At 38.6% G+C, this 22,500-nt stretch overlaps 1 protein-coding gene across 1 annotated transcript in view; it reads right to left on the bottom strand.

Annotated features, from left to right (window-relative positions):
• Nucleotides 1–22,500, bottom strand: part of LOC106872988 (solute carrier family 75 member 1) — a 92,285-nt gene that overhangs the window by 32,908 nt on the left and 36,877 nt on the right. Inside the window, exons 4-6 of the mRNA XM_089339706.1 lie at nucleotides 20,143–20,246; nucleotides 14,329–14,487; nucleotides 1–112 (exon numbers count right to left, since the gene is read on the bottom strand). The exon at nucleotides 1–112 is cut by the window's left edge and continues 77 nt beyond it. Of these exons, the coding sequence (XP_089195832.1) occupies nucleotides 1–112; nucleotides 14,329–14,487; nucleotides 20,143–20,246 (375 nt within the window). The remainder of the gene's footprint in view (nucleotides 113–14,328; nucleotides 14,488–20,142; nucleotides 20,247–22,500) is intronic.

Below are 22,500 nucleotides of genomic sequence, written 5' to 3'. Positions count from 1 at the left end.
ATAAACCAGGAATTGCAAACAGGCCCTGCTGTTTACCAGCAGACTTTGAGAACATGGCACCAATAAAGGGACCAATGATGAATCCAAGAGAAAAGGCAATTCCAATCAAAGCCTAAAATAAAATAAAAAAAGATATTATTGAAACAAAAATATAAAAGGACTTTTGGTGAATATTTCAGGTTTTTTTTATCAAAATTCTAAATTTGAAAAGAACCTTCCTTAAATTTATCCAGTGACTGAGGAATAAGAAGAATATTATTGTTTCAGTTCCTTTATGTAACGTATTTAATTTGGGTGAAGAACAAGAATCAATATTAGAATATTTGGTAAAATACAAAGTGGAAATTTCAAAATATTAGAAATTCTAACTTTCTTAGATTATTAGAGAATTTCTCATTGTATTTATAATATACATATAGGTACAGGTGGGGCTGTGCGGTTAAGAAACTTGCTTCACAATCATATGGTTTGGGGTTCAGTCCTATTGTGTGGCACCTCAAGCAAGTGTCTTCTACAACAGCTCCGAGCCAACCAAATCCTAGTGAGAGGCTTTGGTAGACAGAAACTGAAAGGAGTCCATTACACACCCACACATGAGAGAGAGAGACAGAGACAGACAGACAGACTGTGTGTGTGTGTGTGTGTGTGTGTGTGTGTGTGTGTGTGTGTGCCCCAACCAACCACTTGACAATAAGTATTGTTTATGTCCTTGTAACTTAGCAGTTCAGCAAAAGAGAATGATAGAATAACTACCAAGTATAAAAAAAAAAGAGTACTGTGGTTGACTTTGTTTGGTTAAACCTATTGAGGTGGTGCCCCAGTATGGCCACAATCCAGAGATAGAAGATAATTCAAAACATGGAGGTTCCAAGGCTGTGTAGAATGAGTACCATTCACTGAGCGATACACAATATACAGTCTCTCCTCAGGTGCTGGTCCTCATATTCCTTGGCGATCAGTCGTGTTCAGAGAAAGAGAAGAACCTCTGATTTAGCTGGAAGACCATCCCAGCTAAAATAGGAAAGCCTGCTCCCACTGACCTGGGCAGATCTGGAGGGGCATACATTGAAAAAAATAGCCAAAGCCCCTCATGGCAGAACGAGCAGAAGAGGACAATGCTAGACAGACTGACTATGAAGCTATGAAGCAATATCTAGGTTGGTAGCAGTCTGCTTCAGTTATTGTAACCTCTATAATGATTAAAAGTAGATAACCACTGCTTTGTTTAAAAGTGGGGTAGCCTCTGCTATAATCTGGCAAGAGTACTAAAAGCCAGGGTGTCACAAATAACTTACACCAAATTTTCTTAAACCAATTAAAACCACAAAAACTTAGTAATCAAAAGAACAGGTGAGATCACACCTGAAAACAAAGAAAGCATAGGTGGATGGGAAAGGAGGTAAGAGGCTCTCAGGGAGTGTTATGACCTCTCATGTCTAAAATTTGCTCAACACCAGGTTTACTCACTGAGAGATATGGTGATAAAACTACAGATTTCTTGTTGACAAGTTTGTAATAAATTTCACAACTGTATTTTATTTTCCAACTGGTGTAAAGCGGGTGTAAAGAGGGTGTTGATTGGGCAATGTTCTTTTATCTTTTGTTTCAGTCATTAGACTGCGGCCATGTTGGGGCACCACCATGGAGAATTTTAGTCAAGTGAATTGACCCCAGGACTGGTTTTCTAATTTTGTTTTTTTCAAGCCTAGTACTTATTCTATCAGTCCTTTTTGTCAAACTGCTAAGTTGCGGTGAAATAAACAGACCAAGACTGGTTGTCAAGCAGTGAGGGGAGGGGACAAACACAGACACACACACACATATATATATATATATATATATATATATATATATATATATATATATATATATATATATATATATATATATATATATATATATATATATATATATATATATACACACACACACACACACGATGGACTTCTTTCAGTTTTCGTCTACCAAATCCACTCACAAGGTTTCGGTCAGCCTGAGGCTGTAGTAGAAAACACTTACCCAAGGTACCATGCAGTGGGTCTGAACCCAGAACCATGTGGTTAGGAAGCAAGCTTCTTACCAGACAGCCATTCCATATATATATATATATATATATATATATATATATATATATATATATGTATGTATATATATATATATATATGTATAATTATGTGTATTTCTTCTATCTTAATGAATAAAAATTCTTCTGATAGAATAAATGGGTTAATAGAAACCAATGTAGCAAAGAACACAAAATAACTGTGGCTAGCTCCTGTTTTTAAAGCTGGAACTCCTTATTCAAATGAATCAAGTCAGAACCTTATCCATCTATTGTTTTCAAAATCGGTCATAATGTCTTACGTTTAAGATGATTCCCATGCTTTCCCCGATGAGAAGGTTACAATTTTAATATCAAAGATCCCTATAGATCACACGGGTTGTAATCCTTTGAAACATATGTAGGAATAAAGTATGCAATTATAACATGCGTTTTCTCCAATCCTTAAATATATATATATATATATATATATATATATATATATATTGGTCAGTATTTCATATGTCCAAACAAGAAGCACACCCGAAAGCATTAGAGCAGTGATGTACTTCTAAAAGTTATGGCCAGTCATAAAGTGACCATTAGTTTTGCAGCTATAAAGCGGCTTAGCAGTATTGGTGCAAAACCAATGATTATTCAATGACCAGCCATAACTTTTAAAAATATATATATATATATGATGATCTTCTTTCAGTTTCTGTCTACCAGATCCATTCACAAGGCTTTGATCGGCTTGAAGCTCGCACGTACTTCTTTGCCCCTCCTGTTCGTGCTTCACAGCGTTGAAACAACTTCTATCTCATTCCAGGGTGAAAAACTAGAGGTAGTCGATAGCTTCCGCTATCTGGGCGACCAAGTTAGTAGTGGGGGTGGGTGCGCTGAAAGTGTAGCTGCTAGAATAAGAATAGCCTGGGCAAAGTTTAGAGAGCTCTTACCCCTGCTGGCGACAAAGGGACTCTCACTCAGAGTAAAAGGCAGACTGTATGACGCATGCGTACGAACAACCATGCTACATGGCAGTGAAACATGGGCTGTAACTGCTGAGGACATACGTAAGCTCGCAAGGAATGAAGCCAGTATGCTCCGTTGGATGTGTAATGTCAATGTGAATACCCGTCAGAGTGTAAGTATCTTGAGAGAAAAGCTGAACATTAGAAGCATCAGTTGTGGCGTGCAAGAGAGACGATTGCGCTGGTATGGACATGTGGTGAGAATGGAGGAGGATAGCTGCGTGAAAAAGTGCCACACCCTAACAGTTGAGGGAACCCGTGGAAGAGGTAGGCCCAGGAAGACCTGGGCTGAGGTGGTGAGGCAAGACCTTCGTACATTGGGCCTCACCGAGGCGATGACTACGGACCGAGACCTTTGGAAATGGGCTGTGCGTGAGAAGACCCGGCAAGCCAAGTAAGATCGTTGCCAGTGCCCCTGGACTGGTTCTTGTGCGGGTGGCACATGAGATGCACCATTTTGAGCGTGGCCGTTGCTAGTACCGCCTGACTGGCTCCTGTAGGATTTTCGAGCGAGATCGTTGCCAGTGCCCCTGGACTGGCTTGTGCGGGTGGCACATAAAAGACACCATTTCGAGCGTGGCCGTTTTCGTGCGGGTGACACGTAAAAGCACCCACTACACTCTCTGAGTGGTTGGCGTTAGGAAGGGCATCCAGCTGTAGAAACTCTGCCAAATCAGACTGGAGCCTGGTGTTGCCATCCGGTTTCACCAGTCCTCAGTCAAATCGTCCAACCCATGCTAGCATGGAAAGCGGACGTTAAACGATGATGATGATGATGACTTGCCCAAGGTCCCATGCAGTCGGACTGAACCTGGAACCATGTGGTTGGGAAGCAAACTTCTTACCACACAGCCACGTTTTATAGAAAAAGAATGGGGATGGAGACTCTCATTGCGGGACTGGGAGAAGTGAAGCCCTTATTAAAGGGCTGAGAGAATAGGCATACATTGTAGGGCTGAGAATGCGGATTATATGACTTGAAAAGAGGGCTCTGGTTACAGCATTAAGAGGAAGGGGCACACATTATAGGGTTGGAAGAAGTGGGAGCACATTGTAGGGCTGGCCCAAGGTATTGAATGCTCTGACACCAGCCTGGGCTTAATATCAAAATGGAAACCTCGTTAATACAAATGTGATGAGACATTCTTTTGAGGTTAGAATTTTTCCCTGCAACATTCTTTTATATCCAAAGCAATTTACATGAAGCGTTTATGAGAAAGGAAAATCAAGAAGAACAAGCTGTAGTTTAGCCCCAGGTCAGCACTGATCTAACAGACATATAATCAAAAAGCATTCCAAATGTGACCACCACGTCTTTTATTTATTTATCATTGATTTTATTTTTCCAGTTTTCCAGAGACAAATATATCAGGGGTCACACCGTCCAATGTAACCTATCTTTTCCAAGATGGTAGTTTGCAATTTGAGAGAGATTTGGCTGCCATTTTTAAAACGTTGGCAGAGCACATGGTGACAGACTTGTTCTTAACTTGTATGACAGGTCGGACATGTAGGTCACAGGCCGGTTATTTGTGTACAGTAGAAAGTGGATCAAGTGAAACTTCAAATTAATTAATAGTGTCAACAATTACCTCTTCAGACTTCGATGTTTGCAAGAGATAAACATAAAATATAACAAGATAAATACAACAAATACAAGGAATTGGGTCATTGTTGCATTACTTTAACAAGAAATTCAACTCCTGATTTCACACACCTATGTATATAGAAGCATACGTGGACGTGTAGTTAAGAGCTTTGCTTCCCAGCCATGTAGTCTTGAGTTCAGTCTCTCTGTGCAGCACTCTGGACGAATGCCTTTTACTATTATTATAGCTCTGAGTCAGTGGGGGCGCAATGGCCCAGTGGTTAGGGCAGCGGACTCGCAGTCATAGGATCGTGGTTTCGATTCCCAGACCAGGCGTTGTGAGTGTTTATTGAGTGAAAATACCTAAAAACTCCACGAGGCTCCGGCAGGGGATGGTGGCGAACCCTGCTGTACTCTTTCACCACAACTTTCTCTCACTCTTACTTCCTGTTTCTGTTGTGCCTGTAATTCAAAGGGTCAGCCTTGTCACACTGTGTCACGCTGAATATCCCCGAGAACTACGTTAAGGGTACACATGTCTGTGGAGTGCTCAGCCACTTGCACGTTAATTTCACGAGCAGGCTATTCTGTTGATCGGATCAACTGGAACCCTTGATGTCGTAAGCGACGGAGTACCAACAACAACAACAGCTCTGAGCCAACCAATGTCTTGTGAGTAAATTTGTGCATGTGCATATTTGTGCATATGTGTATTTGTGCATGTGTGTATGGATGTATGTGTATGTATGGATGGATGTGTGTCAAGCTAGTCTTGACCGCTACTGGTAATATGTAACCCAGTACAACCGGTTGTATGGGCAGGTCTTTGGCAACTAAACCAGCAGCCCCCACCAAGCCTGTTTGGTGGGGAGGGTGGTGTTTGGACACCTGGTGGAAATGAGAAACAAGACCTGTCAAAGGGTGGATGAACTCAGGAGAGTCTACAATCACACATGCATGTGCACACACACACACACACACACACACACACACACAGGCAGGTAAACATGCACACACACACATATAAACATGCACATACACACACACTCTGCATCCACACAGTTTTCTCTCAACCAAATTCCCACACAAAGTGTTGGTCAGCCTTAGGCCATAGTAGAAGACACTTGTCCAAGGTACCATGCAGCGGGACTGAACCTGGAACCAAATGTTTGCAATACGAACTTCTTAACCTCACACCCATGCCTACATCTATTCTGAAAGTTAATAAAAGGATCAATAATTAAAAGCGTGTGATATTTTAAATTAACATTCTATGTAGGAACAGTATAATTAATTCCTTAATGAATTAATCAAGACACATCTATGTTGAATCTGAAAATTCTAATTAACATTTGTTTAAAGTACTCTTGTTTTACTTCTGTTTCTGCTTAAAATGGATTATAAAGGTCAAGGAATTAATGTTGTTTTGCAAAGATGAAGATTACTTCAAGACTGTAGCAGATGGCAGATTGGCAGTTGCAAAACAATATAGTTCCGGAAGGAAGGCCTTACATATAATTTTGGGTGGAATCTTGGAATGGTGATATTTTAGGTGGGGTGAGTGAGCACTGTCTCCCAGAATGGGTATACTGGGCTCTGTTGAGTTTAAAGCAGTGTTTCTTAACTGGGGTCAACATGGTACTTGGGGGTCCATATAAGATTTTCTGGTAAAAACATGCAAAACATTGGTTATATTTCTACATACACAAAATATTTTAATATTTTTTTTTATTAAAACTTTTTTTTTTACACAATTCCTATTCTTAATAAATATTTAATTATAACAAAAGAAATGTTTTCTTTTGCTTGTTTCAGTCTTTAGACTGCGACCATGCAAACAACTCTGCCAGCTCACCACCCTCAAACTCCAGCTTGACAATGGTTTCAAATTTTGGCAGAGTGCCAGCAGTTTTTGAGGGGAGGGGGAAGTCAATTATATCAACTCCAGTGCTTGACTGGCACTTGTTTTATTGTGCCTAGAAAGATGAAAGGCAAAGTCAATCTCAGTGGAATTTGAACTCTGAACATAAAGACAGATGAAATGCTGCAAAGCATTTTGCCCGGCATGCTAACAGTTCTGCCAACTTACTGACTAACATTGAAAGTCTATTTTACTATTTTTCTTCTTTATTTTAAAAATTAATTGAAATTAAGGCAGCATACTTAACCCTTTAGCACTCTAATTATTCTGCCAAATGTAATGCTTATTTAATTACATTATTTTGGATTAATCATACATTATCTCATGGCTTTGAAATTTTGATGATGTGATTGTACATTTTTAGTACAACATTGTCAAGTAGGTGTGAGAAGCCAAATATAACCAGTTTTAAATACTAAAGGGTTATGACAACAAGTGTTCCAGTTGATTCAATCAACCGAACAGCCTGCTTGTGAAATTAGCATGAAAATGGCTGAGCACTCCACAGACATGTGGACCCTTAATGTAGTTCTCAAGAAGATTCAACATGAAACAGAATGTGACAAGGCTGGTCCCTTTGAAATATAGGCAAGACTTATTTTTGTCAACTGAGTGGACTGGAGCAATATGACATAAAGTGTCTTGCTCAAGGACACACCACACTGCCAGGAGTGGAACTCACAACTTTACAATCATGAGTTGAACACCCTAACCACTAAGCCACGTGCCTTCCCACTAAGCCATGCCCCTTCACTTAAACACTGGTGTATGATAAAAAAGATAAATGGAGATTAAGAGGAGAATGAAAGGCATAAAGAAACAAAAAACAGAGAAGAGAGAAAGTAGAGAGAAGAGTTTAAAGGGAGACGTAACATGGAGGATTATTAGAAGTGGGAATTGTGGGAGAGAAAAACATGGACGATAGCAGAGAGAAGCAGGAGTTATGGGGTAAAGATACACTTGGTGTAGCATAGAGACAAGACTTATATATACAGAAACAGGAGTTGCATATACACAGAAACATATATACATAAATACTTTCATAAATTTTGTTTTGTTTTATTGTGGATTTGCCTGACAGACAGTGCTACAATTCTCCTCCTTATGCTCTGATTCATAGTTAATCTATCACCATTATTTTCCTCACAATGTCTGTTACCAGTCTTTCAAATAGCCCTCATAAACATTGTCACTTATCTTGGTTTTCTCTGTCTATCACTGAACCTTAATTCTTGAAACAAACACAGGAGGGGGCGGGGGACATCAGTGGCAAATTTGAGAGGGTGTTAAGAATGAGATATGGCAGTCATAAGATGTAGGGTGATCAGCAGAAAATAAAATGGAAAGATATGATATTGAGAATAAGGGGTGGATGCTAATAACAAATGATTCCAAGGAGAGAATGAAATAGGTTGTAGCACAAAAGGGGATGAAATATGTACAGTTTTACAACAGTTGAGTAAAGATGCGTTGCTTATTGTTAGAGTATTCAATTTATGATCGTAAGATCACGAGTTCAATTCCCAGCAGCATGTTGGGTCTTTGAGCAAAATACTTTATTTCATTTTACTCCAGTCCATTCAGTTGGCAAAAATGAGTTGTACCTGTATATCAAAGGGTTAGCCTTGTCACATTCTCTATCACATTGAATCTCCCTGAGAACTACATTAAGGGTACATGTGTCTGTGGAGTGCTCAGCCTCTTGCACATTAATTTCACAAGGAAGCTGTTCCATTGATTGGATCATCTTGGTCACTTGTCATTGTAACCAATGGAATGCCAGTATTTTTCTACAAAAGCTGAATAGTGCCATAGTTAGGAGAGTGATGGAGAGATGTGTATTAGGAAGGCTTAACCACAATTCTGTTTTTATATACATACCACAATTTTATATTGTGTTTTTATAGTATTGAGATATGAGAGTAGAAATAAGAGCAAACTGTTTTGAAAGAAGAAAAGTAAAAATAGCAAAGAAATACTGTGACTAATTTAAATTAAGGTGTTCCTCCTTCATATCGTGTGTGCAAACACATGTTTTACATGTGGCAATAATGCTGTTTGTTTTCAAAAAAATCTATTATTTCCTCTGGAGCAAGCTGCTTTAATATTTCCTTAAATGAACACTTTAATTTCACTTTATCACATTACGGCAGGAAATTACTCTGAAAGAAATCTTTGCAGAAAGGTGAGTAGATTGATTACATATTTTCTTTTGTTTCTTTCATTATGTCATCGTAGTTTTGTGAGATTTGGCTGTTATTTCTAGCAATAATGCTGGTGTGTTTACGTCCCCCGTAACTTTGCGGTTCGGCAGGGGGAGACCGATGGAATAGGTGCTGGGCTTGCAAGGAGTGGGTCCTGGTGTCGATTTGCTCGACTAAAGGGCGGTGCTCCGGCATGGCCGCGGTCAAATGACTGAAACAAGTAAAAGAGAAGACAGAATCGAAAAAAATTTTGTAAAATTTCGTAAAAATGAAAAGAAGTTATGAGGGGGTCTTAGCACATGCTTACATCATAACTCTTCCGAGTTTTGCTTTCACTATTGAAAACTACGTATCTTTCAGAAAGCTCCTAAGCAGGCTATGTCGGAAGACAGAATAAAGAGGCTTTTGTAAGCTTATCTCTCTGAAAAAATAGCTCCCTTTGCTGTTAAACTCGCAGAGGGAAGTCTCAATGTCTTCCTTCAATTTCTTTCCACCATTTATGTGGCTGTTTCTGACAAGGAACTTCGCTTTCATATAAAACAACTATATTTTGTAGTCATTATCTGTAACCTACTCCCAAAACACTTCAGTAGCTTAACTTTTCATCGCTTGCCAACTTATATGTTCTATGATAATTAAAGCGCGAGATCTCCACAATATCCAGCCTTCAATTCGATCTTCCATTCCTAGGTTAATCAGAAACATAGACTGCCATGCTATTCATAAGCCTTCTCAGTAGTTCAATTATTTGGTGAAAAAAATACTACCAAAGCAACTTAAATCGTCCAAAGGACGGGTGCGTTTGCTATTATATATATCCTTATATATATATATATATATATATATATATATATATATATATATATATATATATATATATATATATATATATATAAGGAGTGGATTTGGTGGACGGAGGCTGAAGGTGGCCCGTCGTATATGTATGTTTGTGTGTCCGTGTTTGTCCCCCCCAACATCGCTTGACAACCGATACTGGTGTGTCTGTGTCCCCGTGGCTTGGCGGTTCAGCAAGGGAGACCGATGGAATAGGTGCTGGGCTTCCAAAGAGTGGGTCCTGGCGTCGATTTTCTCGACTAAAGGCTGAAACAAGCAAGAGTAATTGTATTTGTCCCCTCCGTGTACAGCCCTGTATGGCTAATAAAAGAATGTTATCTATCTATATATTTCCCTATCTATCTATCTGTCTGTCTATTTATCTATCTATCTTTTTATCTATCTATCCATCCATCTATATATTTCCCTATCTCTCTCTCTCTATCTATCTATCTATCTCCCTATCTATCCATCTGTCTGTTTCTATCTATCTATCTGTCTGTCTGTCTGTCTGTCTGTCTGTCTACTATAGTTTATTTGTTGGGCAGTGAAAGTTAAGAATCTTTCTTTTCTGTCTTAATCGCTTCAGCGAAATTTGTGGTGGTGGTGGCAGAGGCGTCCGTTGTAGAAGATGACGGTGAAGCTGTGGTGGTGGTGGTGGTGGCGTTTCTCTTCTTTAAGGTCGAAGCCTTGCGACGATATCGCTGTTGTTGTTGCTGGCGGTGTTAGCGTTCACGCGTACACCTGCACCAGTTCGTGTGACATCTCTCCCCTTCTTCCCTCCTTCATGAAGCCGTGGTGAAGGGAGTGTAATGAAATCAACGTCGCGAAGAGAGTTGCTATGGAGACCGACGTTCGTTATGAAATCGTCTGCTTGACTTTAAGACGCCGATTCTCAAAGCCAAAAAAATGGCTAAGAAAAGCCGAAAGCAATTTTACAAAAATCGGTAAATTCGCCCACACAGGGCAGATTTCCCGTGCAAACAAATTGCACAACCGAAATGTATTAGTTGTTGCACAACTTCTACATAGAAAAATATAATCCAAAAACAACTTTTTAAGGCAATAAAAGGGGGTTAAAATAAAGCGTTTGACCCGAGCTCAAAAACGAAATAAAATTTAGTATAACAGTCGTAAAACAACTTTGCTGGGGAACGAAATAGGAGGGAAAATAAATAAATAAATAAATATAATGCGCGCTCGCGCATCAACGGAATACACTGTCTGCAAGTCGTTGGGTACAGCATACTCTCCTCCATTTTCTTATTGCTATATAAATTTAGGGTAAAATATGGATATGGATATATATATATAAACAAATAGTAAATGAGTATATGCATATATACGTACAGGTATGTGCATACCGACATCCACCTGTATGTATAGGTGCATATCTGGGTACAGGACATTGCAAACAAAACGTAGACGAGAAAACACACAAGCCACATAGAGAACATTCTACTTCATCAGCTACCCCCGTTTTAACACCGGCGTTTCGAAGAGCTGGGCAGGACGCATCGTTAAAACGGCTCTTCCCATGGACCGCAAATTAAATTTGTATACACAAATTAAATCTTGCCATGGAGGAATGTAGTGGCGGACAAAAAACAAGACAGGAAAACAAACAGAAAAGGCTTTACGGCCAGACGAGAAAAATTATGTGTGTATGAACGCTGTGAGGCACGAACTTGAAAGTAGGGATATAAATTTAAAGAATGGAGTAAACGCATATTATAACTGCATACTTTTATTCCAACATATGGGAACCAGCTTAAACGTAAGACATTTCGATTATAATGTCTTACGCTTAAGCTGGTTCCCATACTTTTCCCTGAGGAGAAGTTTACATTTTTAACATCGCCGATTCCTATGGATCGCATAAATTGTAATTCTTCGAAACATATGTCGAAATAAAAGTATGCAGTTATAATATGCGTTTACTCCATTCTTTAAATTTATATATACTCAAATACCCAAAATATCAAGGAGTTTCTACCTCATAAACAGGAGTTACACCACAGTTATTTTGTGATCTTTGCTACCCTGGTATCTATTAACCAATTTATTCTATCCGAGTTATTTATTACTTGGAGAAAATAAATACATATAATAAAATATATATATGGATATATATATATATATTGTGGCACGTAAAATACACCATTTTGAGCGTGGCTGTTGCCAGTACCACCTGACTGGCCTTCGTGCCGGTGGCACGTAAAAGCACCCACTACACTCTCTGAGTGGTTGGCGTTAGGAAGGGCATCCAGCTGTAGAAACTCTGCAAAATCAGATTGGAGCCTGGTGTAGCCATCTGGTTTCACCAGTCCTCAGTCAAATCGTCCAACCCATGCTAGCATGGAAAGCGGACGTTAAACGATGATGATGATGATGATGATATACACACACAGGCTGGCCCAAAAGTTACTGAGAGATTGCAATTTCTGATAATTCTATTATTTTTAGACATTTTTCTTTTCAGGGATTTTATGCACTAGATCCCGGAAATTAATCATGAAAAAATATGGCACTGCACAATGTACTCAAGTGATGAAATTGTCCTATCAAAATCAGGGGTCAATTATTCAAACCCAGAGAGCATATTGCTGGCATTTTCAAGTGAGAGATGACCCAAATGAAAATGTAATTAGGAACTTAGTTCATCGTTTCGAAAAACAAGGGGCAGTAAATGATCTCCTATGATCTGGGAGACCTTGAACTGTCAGAACCGATGAGGCAAGGGAACGAGTACAAAAGAGTATTGAACAGAATCCGGCCCAGACAGCTTGAGATTTCACAAACTTTGCTGCAAAGAGTTTTTAACCTTTTTCCATACAAGGTACATTTGGTACAACAGTTGAAGCCCCAGGACTATGAACACAGGCTCCAATATGCTGCCAGATTCCAGGAATTGGCATGAAATGATCCAAATTTTACACAAACATTGATCATGTCTGATAAAGCTCACTTTCATTTGAATGGGTTCATCAACAGACAAAATTGCCGGTTTTGAGACTCTGAGAATCCGAGAGCACAACACCAAAGAGAATTGCATCCCATAAAGTGTGAAGCTGAAAATGGATGCTATTTAAAAGATGACTTTTTCATAATTAATGCAGTGGTAAAATGAAAGAGGACTAATGCAAATTAATCTCCATTATCTCCTCTATATTAAATTAAAATTCCAAACACTTATTTGTAAAAACAGGGGAGTTATTCAAAATTTAAATCCCTCAGTGACTTCTAGGATACCCTGTATGTGTGTGTATGTACACACACACACAGCCTCAGGAAGCTGAACCTTTCAGGTGAGATGACAAAGGTCCAAGGTACCTGGTGCTGGCTCTACTCAAGAAGACCCATACCCCACAGCAAAGATGTTACAACTGATCCTTCTGATGATGTAAAGAACTCGTGGTGGTGCCACATAAAAGCACCCATGTGGTGCCAATAAAAGTGCCCATAGTGTCACATTAAAAGCATCTAGTACACACTAAAGTGGTTGGCATTAGGAAGGGCATCCAGCCATAGAAACCATGCCAAAACAGGCAACTGGAGTCTGGTGCAGCCCCCACCAGTTTGCCAGCTCTGGTCATGCCATCCAACCCATGCCAGCATGGACAACGGACGTTAAGTGATGATGACACACACAGAAGCAGAAGTTGTATATACACAGAAGTGCAAGTTGTGTATACACAAACACACACAAACAAATGTTGTGTAAACGTATACAGAAACAGTAGTGGTATGTTGCGAATCAGGGGCTGCATATATACAAAGACAGGAGTTGTGTGTGTATGTATATATATATATATATATATATATATATATATATATATATATGTATACAGAAACAGCAGATGTGTATGCACAGAAACAAAGACAGTGTAGTTTAATAAAAAATTTGATAATGAAAGTTTCAAAATAAAAAAAAATGTGAATTATAAGCTCCAATTAAAGATAAGGAAATAGTATTTATCTTATAAACTGAAACTCATTAACTAAATTCAACAGGATACAATTTCTGTCCTATCAGTTTCTAACCTGCCAGGGTTGTCAGCTACTGTTAGGTCTAAAATGAATTAATCACATTTTTAGGGAGTGTTTCTTTTAATCTGAAGATAACACTGTGTAACAAAATTTTTATTTTTTATTTGTGTTTTTATTTATTTATTTATTTATTTATTTTTTTTTGTCTTTGGTCAGTAAATGTTATTTCCTATTTGCTTTTATCTAGAAATCAAAAGAAATGACTACCATTCCCTTCAAACTTTGCTTTTGTGACCTGGACAATGTTTTGAAACTGATCTGTTTTCCATTACATTTCAAACAGATTCAGGGCTGAGTTGCTGAAGCAGAACTATCGTTATAGCAGATATTTTGCTCAATGCCACAGACTTGCTTGTCAGCTGCTTGACCTGAACCACTTGAGCATGTCCCCTAGTGGCTGACAATATATACATTTCTGATTACGAGCAGGAGTATTAGGGGAGCATCAAAGCCATGTGTTGAGAGGAATTCTTTGGGGTTTGAATAAATGTAATAAAAGCAAAGTTTAAAGGTATTTTTCATACTTTCTGTATAGGAAACAACAGTTGCTACCCAGGGACAAAATAACAGTTGCTACCCAGGTACAAAAATCATGTTATACAGTATGATCTCAATCTGCATGAAGCACCATGCATTCCAGTTCGACAAATAATCCTTACCATTCCTCGTCCTCTTTTCTCGGCAGAAGAGACATCGGTCACTATAGCAGTTGAAAGGCTGATGTTACCTTTACTGATGCCACCAATAATTCTTGCAATGATGAACAGGAGGAAGGTGTTGGAGATCGACCATATCAGGTGAGATATAGCGACGCCTACCTGCAGAACGAGAGGCAAGAGAGAGAGAGAGAGAAATGGTTAAATCAAATTTCAATAATTTCATTATCAGACATTTAATGAACTTGATTAATTAAATTTTAAATGGTTATAGTGTTTATAAAGGTGGCATATGCAATTGTTTTATGTGACATACAAATTCTGGTTTGAAAATTCAACAACTTTGGTTTGAGGTAGTTTTAGATTTAATATATCAAAGACTATAAAATAATCAGATATCAGTAATGGAATCTCTATAAATGATAGTTCTGTGGTTAAGATTTACAGCTACAAGTTTATGCTTAGCCTCAGCTAATGCAACTTATCTTAGTCTATAGCAGTAACAATCCAACACTAGAATCATATGACTGTCACTTCTTAAAGTATACTATATACATATGTATAATTAATATTGATAAAGTCTACAGACTATATAAATAAAAACATTCAGCCTGTTTGAGTATATAAAACACTCTTCTTTCAATTCCAGCCTTCTACTGAAACTTTCAATACAACTTCTCCCTGTCTCAGCATATGTTGGGAGCGGGGGGACAGAGGACATGTAATCAGTATCTATGCTTTATATAATGTACACGTGTTTCAGAAAGCCTACCATTGTAAATCATGTAAAGCACTGAAGTTATGAAGGTTGTTGTCAAACCAAGTCAGGCATAGGAATGGAGTGCATGGAACTTATTTACCTGGTAATATGTTGTCTTCCAGCACACCTTTTTGAGTTTTATATATATATATATATATATATATATATATATATGTGTGTATATATATATATATGTATGTATATATATATATATATATAAACACATCTTTGATGTAAGCCTGATGAAATGCCTCTCCAATGTCTAAAACTGCAAATATTACAGGATTCTTCATTCAGAATTTTCACGTAAACTGGTGTTGCAAATGGAGATGGTACGGAAACATTTCTAACTTATAATTAAAGATGTGTTAAAGAATTTTCTTTGTCTTCTTCTTTCCATAGTGTGTGTGTGTGTGTGTGTGTGTAGCAGTATTGAGATTATGTTGTGTTAGTAGTGAGAGCTTTGCAGTAAAAGCAAAACTTTGCATAGCAACAAGAGAGTAATCACTGCACGACCATAAATATTTACTCTATACATGAGGTTTTTGTTTCTCTTGTTTGTAAATTCAAATGTGTGTGTGTGGGGGGGGGGGGGGCAGTAACCTGTAGATGAATATGACCATCACTGACAAATTATCTTATCCCAGATATTTAAAACCAATGGCAGTCAACAATCGCTGTACTGAAATTCCACGTCAACAACTGCTTGCACAACACCGCTAATACTCTCTCACCTACAAAGCTAAGTTGTCCAGAAACAAGCAAGAACAAAACCTCAGGCTTCGCAATGATGCAGGCGTTATTTCAGAATGTCTTTCTCCAAGAGAGATATCTAAACAAAGACTAGGAGTGGGGGGTCTTTCACATCCAGCTGTTGGATGGCCATTGCCTTTGATTGAGTTCATGTCCTTTGACAGGTTTTGTTTTTCATTTTACAGAGTGTCCAATGTAAACCACATAACCTTACCAAGCAGGTTTGGTAAAGTTGCCAGTTTAGTCACCAACAGCTTGACCACATGACATATTGCACTGGGATACATATTACCAGTAGCACTAAGAATGACCTCTCTCTCTCTCACACACACACACACACAAACACAAATATACATACACACAAACACACATACATACACACAAACACACACACATATATAAACAAACTAATATTTGTTTTTTTATAAGCACTGAAATGTGTATTGTATGATACAAATAAGAATTTTTTTTTTCAAATGCAGAATTGCCATTAGAACAGCAGAAATACTGGGTAAATAGCCCTTACAAAGTGGGGGAAATTAGCTGTTTGTTGACAAATTTTTCCACCTGTAAGGGTAATTCACCCAGTGTTCCTGCTGTCCTAACAGCATCTCTGCATTTGAAAAAATATCATCTTATTTGTATCATACACACACAGACACACATCTTCACTGGTGTGAATCATTGGGTCCAATGCCTTTAAGGTTTGCAGTTAATTAAGTTGTTCAGAATATATTTCAGCAATTTCTGTTTATGAAATGCATGAAGTTACCTGTTCACACAAAGGGACATAACTCAATGCACCGTTTTACATCAGTGCACACACGCACACACACACACACACACAAAGTTGTGTGGTTAAGGAGGTCATTCCGCAACCATACTTTTCAGGTTCAATCCCAGCAAGTGCCATCTACTATAGTCAGGGTTTCATTAATGCCTCGTGAATAAAACTTGAAATCTGAAATCTGTACAGAAACACAGTGTGTGTGTGTGTGTGTGTGTGTGTGTGTGTGTGTGTGTGTGTGTGTGTGTGTGTGTGTGTGTGTGTGTGTGTGTGTGCGTGTGCGTGTGTGTGCGCACAAGCATGCATGAGTGTGTGCCTGCATGGATGTATGTAAGTAAATGTTTGTATGTTTTCATACTGGCACAAGGCAGTGGTGGCATCTGTTTACGTTGTCTAAACACTCTTCTGTAGTTCAGCAGTTTAATGTGAAAAGACCAACGAAGTAGAAAATACCTTACTTGGAAAACGAGAGTTAGTGACTGGAAGGGCACCCAGCTGTAGAATGCTGCCTCAAAATGTCTTGTGACAGTATGGAAAAACCTGATGTAAAAGTGATGCAATGTTTGTGTGTGTGTGTGTATATATATATATATATATGTATATATATACACACACACCACACGAGGTTTCTCGAGCGAGATGAGCGTGGCCGTTGCCAGTACTGCCTGACTGGCCTTCATGAGGGTGACACATAAAAGCACCCACTACACTCTCTGAGTGGTTGGCGTTAGGAAGGGCATCCAGCTGTAGAAACTCTCGCCAAATCAGATTGGAGCCTGGTGTAGCCATCTGGTTTCACCAGTCCTCAGTCAAATCGTCCAACCCATGCTAGCATGGAGAGCGGACGTTAAACGACGACGACGATGACACATATATATATACACACACACATATATATATATATCAGGTATATGCTGACAGTAATTACTCAGGGTAGGCAGTTGGTGACCTTTATGTAGTAAAACACACAAAAAATAAAGCGAAACACAGGCACACAACTGAGTTGGAGGCAGATTTACTTCTACCTTTATAGCACATAACGAAAACGTTGTTGTAGGAGTGTACACAGCACGTGTACTACAGTAGTTCTATGCGTAGCTTAAATACTGAGATTGAAAAGCAGGGGTGAATTATGCCTACCTAATCTACAAAACAATTAAATACTTTGCATTTTATGCATAGTAATCAGAGTAACCTTCATAATTTTATTGAATTAGGCGCATATTTTGCTATGAAAGGAAAATGTTGCTATCTGTTTTATCCAAGGTAGGCACGTCCCTGGTATATATATATCACGACGACAGGAGTTCCAGTTGATCCAATCAACAGAACAGCCAGCTTGTGAAATTAACGTGCAAGTGGCTGAGCACTCCACAGACACGTGTACCCTTAACATAATTCTCGGGCAGATTCAGTGTGAAAAGGGTGGGCCTTTGAAATACAGGTACAACAGAAACAGGAAGAAAGAGTGCAAGAAAGTTGTGGTGAAAGAGTATAGCAGGGTTCACCCTCGCCCTGCCGGAGCCTTGTAGAGCTTTAGGTGTTTTCGCTCAAAACCGCGATCCTACGACTGCGAGTCTGCTGCCCTAACCACTGGGCTATTGTGCTTCCACAGTATGTATGTATATATATATATATATACATACATACATACATACATACATACACACACACAGATCCAAAATGACGTTTACCTGGTGGACGGATTGAAACATGAATAGGCAACTTTTATGATTATTATGTTGATTCCGTTCCTTTAAAATTTATTTGTATTACACTATTTGATATGTTTTCATTGTGATACAAATAAAATAAAATAAGTACCCACTGTATTTCTTCTCCATTTTCTTATATTAACTTAACACGATAGTGGGCAATTTATCTCTATATATATTGCGGAACTTTCTCTCAATATACAAATTGACAACACCAGTTGATATCTGGATTTAAAAAACCCTAACAAGGAAATTACATCCTCAATATTGACTATGTATATATATATATACATATTGTTTCATTTTAACGTTTGTTTTCCAAGTTGATACGGCTGAGATGGAAGGCATTTGAAGTAGGATTTTACTGCTGGATACTGTTCCTGTCACCAACTCTTTTCTGTTCTTTGCAACCCAGGGATTTTTTAATTGTAGAGGAATTTGAAAGTGCAGAGCTAGCATATGATTGGTTGATAAGAAATGTCAACAAGCTTCACTGTTTGTAGTCGTAGCTTACTGTAGTTTTGTAAACATTCACGTGTGTGTGTGTGTGTGTGTGTGTGTGTGTGATAGACTTATTTCAGTTTCCATCAAGCAAATTCTTTCACAAAGCATTGATAAGGCCATGACTACAGTAAAATGTACGAGGCAGAGGGTCTGTACCTGAGGTCACGTGACTGAGAAATTAACTTCACGGCTACACAGCCATGCCTGCACACAAACTTTCACACACACACACACACACACACACACACACACACACACACACACACACACACACACACACACACACACACACACACACACACCAGGTTTCCACACAGTTTTGATTCACCAAATTCCACTCTCAAAACATGGATTAAATCAAGGCTGCAAGAAAAGACACTAACACAAAGTATTGTGCATATATCAGAATTTACAAACCCATCTGACCACCTATAGCATGAAATAGAAACAGATATAAGTAACAAATGGAGCAAGCCTGTCCCCTAAAGAGACCGTGGTCAGATGAGATGTTGTTTGGTTTAAAGATTCAGACATCAATTGAGATTGTTGGCAAAATTAGACGAAACCTAAATGTTGTTCTAGGATAATAATTGTGAATCAGACAAGGGATATCGAGACCCGTGTTGGCAGTGGTAGTGGTGGTTTGTGTGCAGGTGTATATAATATGCTTGCGTGAAACAAAAAAAATGTGAAATGCAGATGTGTGTGCTGACATGCATATGCAAACATGCATGTACCTGTGCATCTAGGTGCTTCAATGTGAAGAAACATCAATTTAGATGCATGCATTTATTTGGACATGCAAGTGTCTTGAACCATTCACTTTAATCAGAACACCGAGTTTCTAGAGATTCCACTACCATAATTCATGATAAATATTCAACCAATTTATGGAACTCTAAGACTCTGCCTTAGTGTAGAATCTCACCATATGTCAATATATCAACCTGTTCCATTGAATCTTACCTGCAAATTTTTTTTTTATTGGTTAAATATACACTTCAACACTAACTCCTTAGCATCTAAACTGGCCAGATCTGGCCCAAATATTCTGTTTATGTTCAAACTGGCCAGATCTGGCCTTCCAAACCTACCCTACAAAGTCATTCTAAAAATACACAATCACCTCATTGAAGCTATAAGATAATTAATGATTAATTCATAATGTGAATATATAAACATTACATTCGTCAGAGTAATATGAACACTAAAGGGTTAATATACCAAAATATTGAAATGTCTGTGAGATGAAGAAATGGCAGGGGCTACATGTGGAATTAAAAGAAAAATTCATTTACCATAGAAATAAGAAGTAAGGGTTTCCGTCCATAGACATCGGATGCAACTCCAATAATTGGGGAAGATACGAACTGTAACAATGAAAACATGGATCCAATCATACCTAACAACAGAGAGAAAGTTTAAAGCTGAGAAACATGGATCCATTGGATTAAGAAACATATTAATATTAATTCATTTTATCAGAATTGGAATGTTAGCAAAGACTGCATCCTTGGATATGTTGGTGTCTAAATTCCTGACAAATGAAGCCTATTAATTTTCAGGTTTTTTGGGGGTGTTACAATTTTCACTTTCATCATTTATCATCATGCTTGCAAGGGTCAGGAAAAATTTGCCAAGTCAGATTTTCTACAACTGGATGCCTTTCCTGTCCCTAACTCTCAGCTGCTTCCAAGCAAATTTAATATTTCCCCATAAACAGACATGTTTTAACAGAAACTTGGAAATGAGACAGACATTAATATATAAACACACACATAATGCCCCAATATTAGACTATTTTCTTTAGTCATTGCACGGTGATCACTTATAAGCCTTAAGATAATAAAATATTATTAAAATATATATAAAGGGCATTAACTATGTAGTAATGCCTCACGCTTAGAGGGACTAATAGTTCCTCTAAGCGTGAGGCATTACTACATAGTTAATGCCCTTTATATAAATTATATATATTTATGGAAAAAAATGATGAATTTTTTTTCGTTATGAGGTTTTTTTCACGCTGACTGCTTGATAAATTCTTATAAAGATTTTATCCTATATTATATTATATTATATATATATATATATAGTGGAAGAGGTAGGCCCAGGAAGACCTGGGATGAGGTGGTGAGGCAAGACCTTCGAACATTGGGCCTCACCGAGGCGATGACTTCTGACCGAGACCTTTGGAAATATGCTGTGCATGAGAAGACCCGGCAAGCCAAGTGAGACCTAAATCCAAGGCCTCTGCCAGGGGTGTAGCCAGCCCACTTATGCATACCTTTCCTTCATTGGACACTAAACTCCGTTTGCGAAGACCTGTTGAGGCAAGTAAAATTGAAATCGAACTAAATTCAACGACTGGCACCCATGCCAATGTCGTCTCCTTCATTGGACACAAAACTCAGCTTGCGAAGACATGTTGGGGCAAGCGAAATTGTGATGGCACCTGTGCCCAGCGTCGCCTTTCTGGCACTTGTGCCCACAGCATGTGTAAGGACTTTCAAGCGAGATCGTTGCCAGTGCCCCTGGACTGGCTCTTGTGTGGGTGGCACATAAAATACACCATTTTGAGCGTGGCCGTTGCCAGTATCGCCTGACTGGCCTTCATTCGGGTGACACGTAAAAGCACCCACTACACTCTCGGAGTGGTTGGCGTTAGGAAGGGCATCCAGCTGTAGAAACTCTGCCAAATCAGATTGGAGCCTGGTGTAGCCTTCGGGTTCCACCAGTCCTCAGTCAAATCGTCCAACCCATGCTAGCATGGTAAGCAGATGTTAAACGATGATGATGATGAGGATATATATATATATATATATATATATCATCATCATCATCATCAGCGATGGGTTTCTTTCAGTTTCCATCTACCAAATCCACTCACAAGGCTTTGGTTGGTCCAGTACCTAGTAAAAGACCCTTGCCCAAGGAGCTATGCAGTGGGTCTGAACCCAGAACCATGTAGTTAGGAAACGAATTTCTTACAATACAACAAAACCTATGCCTATAAACAGATTTTTTTTGTCATAATATGTAAAAAAAAAGACTGCAAGTGAAAGGTGTCAATGTCCTCAATGAATAAATAATGATTAGTAAGATAATTAATTATTAACCCCAATGCATTATGGCCATAAAAGATAATTCATATTTTAGAGGTATATCATAGGTGCAGATATAGCTGTGGGGTAAGAAGCTTGCTTCCCAACCACATGGTTCCAAGTTCAGTTCCACTGCTTTTCCATTTTGTCTGCTAGGACCATGAGGTTGTCTGAATTACAAGAAATTGAGAGAATGTAAGAATTTTGCATCTTACTGCCTGCAGTAGGTATTTCCTTCATAAACATCGAAAAATACCTTAGGAATGAGAACACAGGTTCAAAATTTCTCCAAGACACCTGATGAAGGCTGGAGAGTATATCAGCCGAAACGTTGTGTTAACAACAAACAAGATGAGGACAAATATCCGTCAAATGTAAATAATGTAAATAAGGTGATGAGAGGTTCAAGCATGATAGAGGGACAAGAAGAGGTTTGTTGTTGTAGAGGAAATACATGGCAAGCCTATATTATAGAATAAAGGGCTGGAGTAATTCGGGAGGAGCTGGAAGGAAAGATTTATAACAGAAGATAGATACACACAAACATATACT

This window comes from Octopus bimaculoides, chromosome 22, assembly GCF_046866305.1.
Source record: "Octopus bimaculoides isolate indiv1 chromosome 22, ASM4686630v1, whole genome shotgun sequence".
Classification (NCBI taxonomy): domain Eukaryota; kingdom Metazoa; phylum Mollusca; class Cephalopoda; order Octopoda; family Octopodidae; genus Octopus; species Octopus bimaculoides.
The sequence above is the reverse complement of the archived record's forward strand: the minus strand, read 5'-3'. Positions and strand labels throughout refer to the sequence as shown.